This window comes from Colius striatus, chromosome 15 (genome assembly GCF_028858725.1).
Source record: "Colius striatus isolate bColStr4 chromosome 15, bColStr4.1.hap1, whole genome shotgun sequence".
NCBI lineage: Eukaryota > Metazoa > Chordata > Aves > Coliiformes > Coliidae > Colius > Colius striatus.
Genome location: NC_084773.1, coordinates 327,653 through 340,610, shown reverse-complemented (window position 1 = coordinate 340,610; position 12,958 = coordinate 327,653). Strand labels below are relative to the sequence as shown.

The 12,958-nt window shown below is 45.6% G+C and overlaps 1 protein-coding gene and 1 non-coding gene across 7 annotated transcripts in view; both read right to left on the bottom strand.

The window, feature by feature from the left end:
• IARS1 (isoleucyl-tRNA synthetase 1) overlaps positions 1-12,506 on the bottom strand; it is a 113,545-nt gene extending 101,039 nt beyond the window's left edge. For 2 of the 6 annotated variants that reach the window (XR_009819782.1, XM_062008108.1), the window contains exons 1-6: positions 9,497-9,944; positions 7,292-7,381; positions 4,634-4,765; positions 3,969-4,125; positions 3,403-3,522; positions 578-660 (exon numbers count right to left, since the gene is read on the bottom strand). Coding sequence is in view for 5 of the 6 variants with exons in the window: in XM_062008108.1 (XP_061864092.1) it covers positions 578-660; positions 3,403-3,522; positions 3,969-4,125; positions 4,634-4,752 (479 nt within the window). In the remaining variant the exon portion in view is untranslated. Of the gene's footprint in view, positions 1-577; positions 661-3,402; positions 3,523-3,968; positions 4,126-4,633; positions 4,766-7,291; positions 7,382-8,202; positions 8,456-9,496; positions 9,945-12,449 lie in introns of those variants that run through there. The other 4 variants (XM_062008104.1, XM_062008105.1, XM_062008106.1 and 1 more) reach the window with 4 other exon arrangements.
• LOC133626883 (small nucleolar RNA SNORA84) lies at positions 6,632-6,765 on the bottom strand. The gene has a single exon (XR_009819819.1). It is a non-coding gene; the product is annotated as a small nucleolar RNA SNORA84 (small nucleolar RNA).
• Positions 12,507-12,958: the final 452 nt, after the last annotated feature.

The following is a 12,958-nucleotide window of genomic DNA, read 5'->3' as shown; positions in this document are numbered from 1 at the left end:
TTGTATTTTTAAACTCCAACAGTCACCATGAAAACATCACCAAAATACACAGACTTCCCTTAGCTCTGCACCCTGAGTCCCAGAGAGTCACGGCATCAGAAGATTCTCAGCCTCTAAATTCAGGCTTAAACATGAGGTTTACAGCTAAACTGAGGTTGGGTAGGTTTCACACTTGCAGCTGACAAGTGTAAAGAACATCAACAATGTAGAGACATATATTTTTTTATAAATACATATAACATAAGTCCCTAAAGCAAGCAAGGAATACATTAGTAGAGCTTCAGAACTGCTTTTGACATGGAGCAGCAGGATTTCACGGCTCAGCAAAAGCAGTACTGTAGTACTTTATTTGGAAAAACACCCCTATCCTAAATGAGAAAATATCAGGTCAGTTAACTCTCTCACTTCAACATCAAGAGATTTCCCATCACCTTAATTACTTGGCCTGCTGCTTACTGGAGTTGGGCATGTTTCTAAACAGTTCCAGTGATCTATGGGCCAATACATACAGCATCTGAACCCCTCTTCACATTTCAGATTCAAAAAGCACAGATGCAACGTGTGTAAGTGAACTTACCACACAGACTCCATGAACTCGGGATAAAGAGTTTTATAGTCATTTTCAAAATCAATCCAGCGTCCTAATCTGGTAACACTGAACTGTCAAGAAACAAAACACACAGATGGAATCACATCTCAGCATTAAAGATCATGATACATTTCCAGCATTCATTCTGTAAAACAGCTTGATTTTTAAGTGTAGTCTTTGTCCCATACCAACAAAACACATCTGTGAAATATTTGAGCCTGACAGCAGCTCCAGACAGTATACTGAAACAGGAAATAATAAGACAAGAATGAAACCACAAACATTAACTGTTTAGAACCAAGGTCACAGAACAGGCAACTGTGTCCAAGCACTACTGAGCAGAAATGGTGGATGATTCAAGGTTCAGCCAAGGTTCAAATGCCTGAAAATTGCTTTTGATTACAGCAGCCCTGTTTCTATTTTTAAAACTGTTTGTTGCAGAGTCAAAATCCAGACCACACAGTCCATCAGCATTCAGTTACATGAAACATGATGTAATTCGAAGACAAAGAAATGCTGAAAGAACTTGATATGTCACAAGAAATGATCAAAACTCTTTCAGAGCCAAGTGCCTCCTGTGGCTTCCCAAGGCTCTGAGGAGCTGCCAAAGACCACGAGACTGGCAGGTGTTAGTGTCCATCTCAGGATGGGTTATGGTGCCATCCACTGGCACAGAACAGGAAAACTAAGGCGTACTGAGCTGCTCTGGGATTCACTTGGACGTGTGGTACACTCTTTCTGATTTCACTGCTATTGGAACCCTGCTCTGCAGACAGCCAAGCCCAGAGACACCTGTTCTGACCCTGGTACACACAGACCAGACTGAATGACAAACCAGGAAAGTAAAACAAGGCAAATGAATTCTCTCACCTCTATATTTTCACCTAACACCTGAGCTCCTCATATGTATCAGTTTTGATTCTGACTTTTAAGCAGCTCTTGACATTCCACTACTAAGATCTAAAGCCTAGAACTGATCAATACAAGGATCCACAACGCTGGAGAACTGTGTTTGGTCTTGGCACTGGAAGATATTACACACCCAGGGAAGCTGTTGTTATTTGTTCATAAGGTTCAAATATTTGATAGCCACTCAAGACAGAAAGTAAACACCATTTCCAAAGGGAATGTTGGTAATTCCTCTCCTAACACTATCCCCAAATATTTGAATCTATTACCAGCCAAATCACAAGCAAGATGCCTAAATTGTCATTACTTGTACTGACAATCTGCAACGTCTGTGTGTGGAAATGCACATATTCATGTACAAATTTATGCCCTAAACAGAACAAAAACCATTTACCATCCAAAAGACTAAGTATTTGGACTAAGCAACCAACTGCAGGAGACACAAGCTAAAAAGGTCAACTAAGGAAAACAAAACATGAACCAGAACAAATCTTTTATTTCTAAGAGCAACAAAGAATCGTTGATGATGTTTTTGAAATCCAAAATTTGAGAGTATAGACGGATGATTGCACATTTGAAAAAACCAATTCTGTGCTCTCCATCCAGGCACTGGCCACAGCCACGCTGATAGAGGCAGTTGTAGTGTCTTTGGACACTGGCCATAACTTCAAACTGTTCCCAAGGGCAAGAGGCAAGGGATCTCAGAGAAGAAATTGCTATTTCAATCCAAAGGAATAGAGCAGGATTAGAGAACTGCAAGGGGTTACAATGAGGTGGGACTGCTTCTGCACGAGGGAAAGAACAAAGAACCAGGACTACTCTGCCTACAGAAATAAACAACTGATGGTGAAGATAAAGGTTTACTGGAAACCATCTTACAGAAGTACAGTTCTCCAAACTGTGTACAGGAATGCCTTCATACAGACTGTTTAGAGGCCATCAGTATACCTACACACAAAACATAGCTAGATCAACTCATGAGGGAAAAAAATCTGTCAGGGGTTACAAACTAGGGGAAAAAAAGAAAGAAATTGAAATCCCTTGGCCTGAGGCAGCCTTGTAAGACTGAAAGAAGATATAGCCTGTTCTTCCATTCCTCCCTCCTTTGGCACTCCCTGTGGCATGCTGTCACTGTAATGTAGTGGCAGTCAGGAGAGCACCTGGCACACTGCTCAGCTCTAGAAATCAAAAGAGAAGTCATCGCTCCACAGACATCAGACTGAGAGTAAATACAAAGTACAGGGATAAATGCACTTTGCTCTGGGCACACTACTAAGAACAAAAATAAGAAGCATCAGTTTCTATGTCCAGGATGTCTTACTATGCAGAGTTAGGAAAAAAACTTCTGCATCTCTTCAGAAGATATCTAAGCCATCTACCTGAACAGCTCTCCTGCCTCAGGAGTCTGCACAGACCAATGCTCTGCCACTATATTCATAGAGTGCTAAGTCTAAACCCATCTTCTCTTGGAAGGCTGAGGGTTTACCCACACCTATTTTTAGAACTTCTGCTGTTCCAGGAATACAAGCTATAGCCCTACACTCTGGCAATGAAAAGACTGAAAGGGGAGGGCAGAAAGAAGAACCACCTTCATAGGTTCCACTTCTAAACCAAAGGCAGATCTTACTTTCAATTTTCTATTCAAGACACCAAGAAAGAGCCAGCTACGAGTTGTCTGATGTATCCAGTTAAGACACCTTAGGCTCCAGGTTACCTTCTCTTGATAGTCTCCCCGTTTCAATTCTTTTTGTTTTCCTTTCAGGATCACCAGTAAGAAACACAACAAAGACATAATGTTTATGCACATCATCAAACAGACAGAAGGATGAAGTTCACCCCAGCTGAAAAACTACACAGACACAATGAGAAATGCCCAGCAGAATACACACTGAGGCTTCACCTACCTCCCATTCCTTTGAGTATCTCATTACAATTCCTCTGCACTGCTGGTTGTATTTTTCAATCCCCATCTTCGCCACGTCCTCTGGCCCTTTGATGCCTAAGGTCTTGTCAATCTCATATTCCTGAGAGGATGGAAAATAACCACACAAAAAACCCACACTGTTATCAAAAGCTTTCCGGATTTCTCTGGATCATTTACTGCTGTTCTGTGAGGCTCAAGGGCCTCCTTTATCCTTTTGAGATTTCAGCAGTGAACCAAACAGATACTGCAAAGCATAACTGGTGGGATTGTTTCTTTACTGTCCTTAGAAAAAAATAAAAACCAAGATACGTGCCAAATAAATGAGATGTTTATAGTAGTGAGCAGAGTGCCTGGAGAAAGGCAGCTGACCAGCACAGTAGGAAGCACCCAAAAATCACCACACATATAAAACCCAGAGCAACACACTGGGAAAAAGAACTTCCATCTCTCTTTCAGCAACAAAGCCAGGCATAAGAGCAACAGAAACATGATTGACAGGTAGGTAACAACACCAGAAGTATCTGTAGGCAGATTGATTACACATACCACAGGCAAACCATGGCAATCCCAGCCAAATCTTCTGTCAACATGAAAACCACTCTGATGAGCAAATCTGGTTACTATGTCTTTAATGGTTCCTGCAAGAATATGGCCATAGTGTGGAAGTCCAGTAGCAAATGGAGGGCCATCATAGAAGTTAAACCTACAACAGAAGACAATGCTCTTAAATCAAAAACCCAGCAACAAATCTTCACACAGGGTGAGCCTATCTGTAAGCTTATGCTTCTTACGTCTTACTGAGATACCACTGATTTCTTCCTCTTCTGTTATCAGTCAGTACAGGTGTCATGTTGGCAGCAGGACTAAAGGGAACATTTCAACTCATTCAGCTCCAGTTGAATGACAGTTGTACCAAGATTCTACCGAAAATGCCACCATGCTGCTCCACAGGTAGCAGATTTGGAAAGAGTTGTCCGTATTTACCTGTAGATTCCTTTTATAAACCCACCAGGGAGGCAATTACAGGCCTATTACTACTGTTTGAACACTATATAAACAGTAACTGTCATGATAGCAATATTAGCCAAGACTGCTACCCGCAAAGGGAGCAGTTGCTGTTATCACAACTCAGGCAAAACCAAAAAGTAATCCCAGCTAAGCCAACCTTGTCCTGTCACAAACAGCTGCTGCAGCTTTTAGCATAGTCTTACCTAGGTCTGTTCTTTGACTGCTTTAGGCATTCCTGGAAACAGTTCAGATTTTTCCAGAGCTCCAATATCTTCTCTTCCTCCTTTGAAAAATTGATGTTTTCTGGAACTTGTTGAACCATTCTGTCTCAGCAACTACCAAGCAGAGAAAAGAAAATACATATCAAAGCAAGAAACAAATTGTTTCACAACTATATGCTAGTCTTACAAATCTCTATCATAAACCACAGCTCAGTTTGTCAAAGAGCTTGGTTCAGTGCTGACATGGAAGCAACCACTATATTCTAAACAAAAGGTCATAATTTTGGCAGACTAGTACTGAAGTTTCACGACAGGAACAGGATTCTCTGTTCATTCAACTATGGTTGTTCACTTTTTGTGATGCTTTTACTTTTGTTTCCTATTAATAAAGTAGGCAAAGGGCAAAATATTTCCTTCTTTACAAGTCTGGGGTCTTTTTTTGGGAAAAGTTTCCAAGTTCAAACTGATCTTTCAGCATCAGTTTGTACACTAGTGAGACATACTTTAAGTGCAGGAACTAAAACTAGTGAAGTGCAGGAACTAAAGCTAAAACTAGGGGCAAAGATGGGGACTGAAAAACACAACCACTCTTTTCACTGTACATGTACTCCTACCATTCCAGGGTTTAAACCAGCATTTTTCTACTTAGCTAGGGCCATCCCTCTCAGATGCTCCTACAGTCAGCTAGACTGCAGATAGCACAGTTCAAACACATTGCAGTGAAAGATGAACACCTGAGAAAAATTCAAACATAAATGTGAGGGAAAAGCTCAAAGACCTCAGCTGTGAATCTTGAAAAGCTCTAACTTGTAGAACACTTGCAAAACTACTAATCTCTTACTGCTCTCTTTTTTCCTTCAGTTTTACACGTCAGAACTAAGCCACAGGAGCTGCTTACTGGCCATCTCCTGAAGGACTTTTTCTGTTTGGTAGGTTTTAGCCAGCAGAGCCCAAAGCCATTCTGCAGTTCTGTGTTAGGTCAGCCAACATTATTACAAGCAGAATTATGTACAAGCAATACAGGGAAGAGAATTTTCAACAGTATTAGAAAAACATTAGAGCTGCCTGGTGTTCCAGACCTGCTGAGAGATTCAAGGGGGTAAAAATTCAAGATTCAAGAAAGCACTGCAGCAAGCACTAATAAAAGCTCTGCAGAATAAGGACATTTAAGACAGCAGTTCCACAACAGAAGAAAACTGGTTAGGGAGGTTGTAAGGGATGACTGCAGAGAAGAAACAGGCTCTCCCACCTCTAACTTCAGTGCTGCTGCACCTTAGCACTTACACTCAAATTTGCTGAGCACCACAACAACCTCGAGTTTCCCTTTAGTGTTCCAGAATTACACAAGGATGGAGTCATCCAACTTACTCAGGTTTGTCAAAGAGTAACCATCAGCAGCAACAAATGTAAATGCATATAAGGGGCAATGGCTACAAGCTGGAACGTGAGGTTCCAAAGAAACACAAGGAAAAACTTCAGTGTTCAGGTGAGGGAGCACTGGAAGAGGCTGCCCAGATTGTTTGTGGAGTCTCCTTCTCTAGAGACATTCAAACCAAGCTGGACGAGTTCCTGTGTGACCTGCTCTAGATGGTCCTGCTCTGGCAGGGAGGTTGCACTGGATGAGCTTTCCAGGTCCCTTCCAGCCCTTGAGATTCTGTGATTCAGTGATATGAAGATAACACATCAAGTTCAGTTGGCATGCTGCTTCGTAGTGCTAAAGTTCCAAAACATTTTCTCAGATGAAAGCCAGAGCACCACAGAAATGGCTGGCTCAATGCATACCTCACTAATTCGATCACAGAGGCAACAGAGATGATAAAAGAACTCAGGCTGAAAGCTTAGTGACGACTCAGAAACTGTGGGTCTGCATCTCAGACCAAGCTCAGCCTTCACAATTCAGTGATACCTGCAAAAGTCTGGGCTATTGGCCCAGCTGTCAAGTGTCTATGGTCCAAGAAGCTGAATCTAGGTTGCATGTTGTTCTGTAACTGTGACCGGGCTGTGGAAGCTGCTCACACGTCACAGCTCCATGCGTAAATCACAGTATCACTTTTGGCCCATTCCAACCAACTGAAGCACTGGATGCACAAACCAGTGTCCAGTAACCACAGGGCACAAATTCACCCATACTCCAGGAAAAAGAATTACTGATGAGAACTAACATGTAACAGTCACTACAGGTCAGCTTTTTCAAGTTACAAACCAGACTTTTAAATGGGTTGACTTAAAAGACAAGCCACGTTTAACACTGGAGCTCAACCTCAGCTGAACAAAAAACACAGAGGCTTCTGTGTTCAGGAAAAGCATAATCAGTGTATAGACAGAGACATGACTGATTCTGGATATCTACATCCCAAAAAAGGTAATTATTGTAAGAAAGTTAGGTATTTTAAATTCCAGAAAAAGAAAAACAAAGGGAGGTCATTGCTTTGAACACAGACCAAGAGAAACCACCACAAATTATGTGCCACAAATTATGAGACAAATGCCTCTAATAAAGCTTCACTCCTGGACAACACTTCAAATTCACACAGCATTAGTAAATACAAGGGGGTTTGTAACTTCTGTTCATTTGCTACTGACAAAAGGGAAAGTTTAAGACAATGCACCACTGTAGAACTTCATTTGTAGCACACTCACCTTTTCTAAAAGACAAGAACATTCAATAGGAAAGGTGTTCAGAATTTCTGGGTTGTACTACAGCCCTCCAGTGTATGCTGGCCTTCTTGTCTAGGAGAAAAGAAATAGATAAAAAAGCATTCACACCCCAAAAGCAAGTCAGAATGTGGGGAGCTTTAATATCGAGAGGTTTAGTTTTCAACAAAAATACCACTATGAATGGAGCAGTATTTCAGAGATCTGCTGGGCTTAGCATGCATCACATTCACACAGATCACAGGATCTCAAGGGCTGGAAGGAACCTGGAAAGCCCATCCAGTGCACCCCCTCTGCCAGAGCAGCACCATCTAGAGTAGGGCACACAGGAATTCATCCAGCTGGGTTTGGAATGTCTCCAGAGGAGACTCCACAGGTGATTTAAACAAAAACACCCTTCAACACCAATGGCTGCCTGAATGGCCTCAGATCAGCCACTGCAGGAAGTGCAGGAGTGGAAACAGCAGTAGATGTAACCATCCACAACACAGATGTAAGGGTTATCTCATCCAATGCTCACAGACCCCTTGGCTATGGCTCAAGTGCTCTGCTTTTAGGATGGTCATCGGCCTCTCGACAGGGTATTTTTGTGCTCCCCGGTGTTATTGATGCAGATTATGAAGGAAACATTGGAATAATGGTTAAAGTTTGGCAGCCACCAGTTGATATACCTAAAGGCACTAAAATAGCTCAATTCGTTCCTTTCAGGGCTAAAGTTCCATTTGCAGGTAGTCGTAAGCGTCGAGATGGTGGGTTTGGATCCACTGGAGTACCTAAGGTAAGACTGGCAATGCCACTTTCGCAGGCAAAGCCCACTCAGAGGGTTGTATTCCAACATCCAGAGGGGAACACATGGTTGGGTACAACATGTTACTGGATCTGGGAGCAGACATTACCATTGTGCCGTTATCCCATTGGCCAAAAAGGTCGTTTTCGTTCCTCTCACAGATGAGTTCTTGAACTGGGCACTGCAGCAGCCTGATGAATTACAGTGGCCTTGTTGTCACATCCAGGGACTACAAATAATCATTATCCAGCCCATACAGTGTTTTCTGTTAAATTTCAAATGGAAGATGGGCCAGTGAGATCAGCAGCACCCGTTACAGGCCTGACTGTGTTCACTGACACAAGTAAGGTACAAGCCAAAGCAGGAGTGGTTTGGTGGGAGAACGGACAACGGCAAAACCGAACTGTTCACTCCCCAGGCAGCTCAATTCAACTGCTGCAGCTGATGGCTGTAGTTACAACTCTTGAGAAATGGCCAGACGTGCCATTAAACATCATCTCTGATTCCCTCTATGTGCTCGATGCTGTCACTCGATTAGAGTGTTGCTGAAAGAAATTTCCAATCAGGATCTGTATAACTTGTTTGTACAGCTCTGGCATCGGATAAATGAACGTCACACTGCTTGTTATATTGGGCATATTCAAAGCCATTCGGGCTTAAAAGATGGCCTATCAGTTGGCAATGAAATTGTTGACAAGACAGTAGCAGCTCCTTTATTGATACCTACGGGGCCAAGAATTGACACATTTTCCCAAGCTCGAAGATCACACGACTTCTTTCACCAAGGTGTGAAAATGCTGGCAAAGCACTTTGACCTGACCACATGGGACGCTCAGGGTATCGTTTCCACATGCCCTGCATGCCAGAATCAAATCGGCCTAGGAGCAGGAGTCAATCCCAGGGGTCTGGCACTAAGAGGAACATGGCAATGGGCTGTCACAGTCTGTGCTCCCTTTGGACGATTTAAACCAATACATGTCACTATTGATACCTATTGGGCCATGGTTTGGGCCACAGCCTTAACGAGGGACAGGGCTCGAGGCGTCATAAGACATTGGAGGAGTTGCTTTGCAGTCCTTGGTGTTCCACGGGAGAGAAAACTGACAATGGCTGGGGATATAGAGCCAGTAGAACATGTGAGTTCCTGAACTTATGGGGTGTCAGACACACCACTGGGATCCCAGGGAACTCTACTGGTCAAGCCACGATCGAACGTACTCACCAAGCTCTAAAGGGGCTGGTAGAGAAACAGAAAACGGGGGAAGAGGGGGTGAGCCCTCAAGACAGACTCATGAAAGCCCTTTCTACAGGGAATCATCTCAGAACTGTGGCAAAGCGGAATGAAGCACCAGCATTAACACACTTTGCCCAAATGAGTCGGCATTTGGAGTTTGCTGACAAACCTAAAGTTTGGTGTAAGAATCCCACTACTGGAGAGTGGCAAGGGCCTGCAGATCTGTTCCCGTGGGGAAGAGGCTGCGCTTGTGGCGTTACAGAGTGAGGTCCCCGGTGGATTCCAGCAACGTGGATCAAGGCACATCAACCAAAAGGCCTTAATGACTGTAAGAGCAATGGAGAAAACAATCTTGAGGAAAGAACCAAGTGATTCACCCTCAACCCACCACCCTATTAAAAGATAAACCCTGTCAGCTGTGGCACCACATATGCAGCTGTAAATTCCTCCAGCAATCTGTATCGCATTAAAAGAACTGAAGAACTTCACAAGACGGCCACTGGAAATTTGAAAGCAGAAATGGTGTGTTTCCTACGGATGGAGGGTTTTTTCCAACTGACAGATAATGCTCACAGATAAACATGCTAAAGAAGTTGAAGAGAAGTCCGAAACTACACTCAGGAAACAGAAACCTCAGTGAAAGCACAGAGAACTCATCCCTTCTCGCCAGTGTGCGTCCCTCCTAGCAACACACAGCACATTCTGTTTGAGTTTATGGAGTTCTGTGTTGCATTGTTCAGCAGTGGAGCTGTTATTGACCTTTTGTGGTAAATTCATGGCCATGGGTAAAAATATTGATGTTTTCTTCATGTATCTTTAATTTTGAAATGTGTTGCTAAAGGCTGGCTGGCCCAGAAAGAAAAAGTGGGGAATTGTAGGCGCAAATGTGGCTTGGAGCAGCCAGCTTGAATAAAGATGGTAGGGACAAGTTAATGCAGCTGGCAAGCTACTCCAATTATCACAAACAGGTGCTGCAAGGTAATCAATTGGGCCCTGGGTGATCACATGGGCAGAAGCAGCATATAAAGAAGTAGCCAGCAAAAGAAGGGTGGCTTCAAGTCAACTCTATTGGTTGTACTATGTTGCCTGTGTATGGCTCTGCATGTGCATTACCCAGCTTCTCTGTCTTTGAATGAATATTGCCTGCACCACTACAACACACACACAGAGAACCCCATGAGCCTCACTGTTTCACTCACACACACAGAGAACCCCATTTCTGCCTTTTTAGATACAGAGCTTTGAGATAAGGCAATTTCTGGGGAACAATATTCTTACCTGTTCATCCATTCCTAGAACGGATGGAAACAAACAAGTTTAAAATGAAGGAGGGATGGAAACACAATGCCAAGGTACAGAACAAAAGTTGCCTCTGCAAGTCTGGTGCTAACACCTCATACTGGGAATAAAACTGCAACACTGACCAAAGAGCTGAGAGTGGGGGATAAAAAACAAACCATGCACACCGATCTTTAAAAACCTCTTTTGAAACCTCATCATCTCATCCTACTCTAACTAGCACTTCACACAAGCCACTAAATACTGGGAAATGCAAGAATAAACTTAGCAAAAAACCCCAAATGAATTCCATGGAGCAATCAGTTCTCTCCTCCAAAAGGCCATGAAGCTGCCACCCTCATAGCCAGGCTCTCTAACCCTTCCATTTATAAGGGTCATTCATGCAGGGAAGAATGAAAACCAGGGGTTTCCTCACACAAGTTCTGGATTTGATGGTAACATAGAAAATATAAACCTACACCTTATTCACAGGAGGCAGGTCACAGGTTGATTATTCCACTGTTCTATTTGACGGGTCACAAAACTGATGAGTTACAGACTTCTCTTGCTGAAATAGATGCCCCAAGTGAGCAGATCAGAAAACTAAACTGGGAAGACTAGGAAGTGACAACTTCTAGTTTCTGAACAGGCAAATAAAGTCTGCTCAAGCTGAGCCTGATACTTGAGGATGGGTTAGAGAAAGCTTATCATTCATCTTAACACACCACTGAACATCAAACACTACCTGAGACAGACCCAGGCGTTCCTCAGCAAAAATTGTTCCTTTTTACCATGAAAAGACAGTTAAAAATTGCTGAAACAGTGAGTGGACTCACAAATTAACACTATGTTTAACCACAGATATAGCTCATGCTACACAAACACTCATTTTTACTCCATACGATGTATGATGTCTTCAAGAAATGTTCCTGTGGTCACTACATTGTGATTAGAAGTGTGAAATGCAGCACCACGGAAAACAAAAATCGAGGTTATTTTGGAATAGCTTTGAACTACATGCTTTAAAAAAACCCAGAGCCTAGCATTAGCTGAGTCGACAAACACTGCTGTTATGTGACAGCTAAACTCAGCTGTTACCTGTCAGCAGCTTCCCAAACACCCCACCAACCAACTGACAAAACCCTCTGTCTTCAGCCTCCAAAAGGCTCCCGGGGGAGCAAACATCGGCTGGGAATTTCAGCTCCACCACAGCTACAGTGACCAAAGGTGAGCCTGCTTCTGAAACCTCCCTGCCGTGAAAAGGATGCTGAAGTGCGATGCCTGACACCTTGCAAGGCATCGCCGGTTCTCCGTTCAACTAGATAATGAAGTTAAGCCCTGGCAGGTATTAAATTCCCCAGTAAGGCGATCGTTGAACTTTTAATAAGCATCCAATAGCCACTAAATTCCAAAGGGAAAAGGAAATGATCTGTCCAGCAGCCAGGGCAGCAACACCTTACGCACGAACACGAGCCACGGAAACACACGTGCTGTAGCGGCTGACAGGCGCTTCTGGCGGCAGAAGGCAGCGGCAGAGCTGCCAGCCGGGCCGCTTCCCGGGCGGAGGCGCGCCGGGCCGGTTGGCGGCCGCAGCGGCAGCGGGGGACGAGCCGCCGGCCCGCGGGGACACCCGAGCACGCGCCGCCCGCCCCAGGCGCCCCCGAACCCGCCGCGACGCCCCGGAGGCCCCGCGGCGCCCCTCTGCCGGGCCCCGGAGCCGGGCCCCGCTCACCGGCGCCGTCCCCGCGCCAGCTGGGGGTGGGAGGCGGGCGGACGCGGCCGGCGGGGGCGCGGGAGAGCGGTGCCGAGGCCCGGGCCGGGCCGCACCAGCCGCCGCCGCTCACCTCAGCGCCGCCGGCCCGGCGATGATGCAACCGCGCCCGCCACCGCATGGCCGGAAGCGCCCCGCGCCGGCCACTCCGCGCGCGCCACACTCAGCGCGCAACAAGGCGGCTGCCCATTGGCCGAGCCGCCCGCCCGGGCGCGGCGGGTGACGGCCTTCCCGCCCCCCATCCGCGCCTTCCGATTGGCCAGGGCGGGCGGGGGCGGGGCCGGGGCGCGGCCGCCGGGTGGCGCGGGGAATGGCGGGCACGGCGCGGGGACAGGCCCAGGCCGGAGCCCCCAGAGGGGCAGCTCCCGCCGCCCCAGCCCCCGCCGCCCCAGCCCCCGCCGGGCAGCTCCCGCCGCCCCCCGCTGTTCGAGGACCCCTCAGAAACACCACAGTCTCTCAAGGGCTGGAAGGGAGCTGGAGAGCTCATCCAGTGCAACCCCCCTGCCAGAGCAGCACCCCCTAGAGCAGGGCACACAGGGACTCACCCAGCTGGGTTGGAATGTCTCCAGAGAAGGAGCCTCC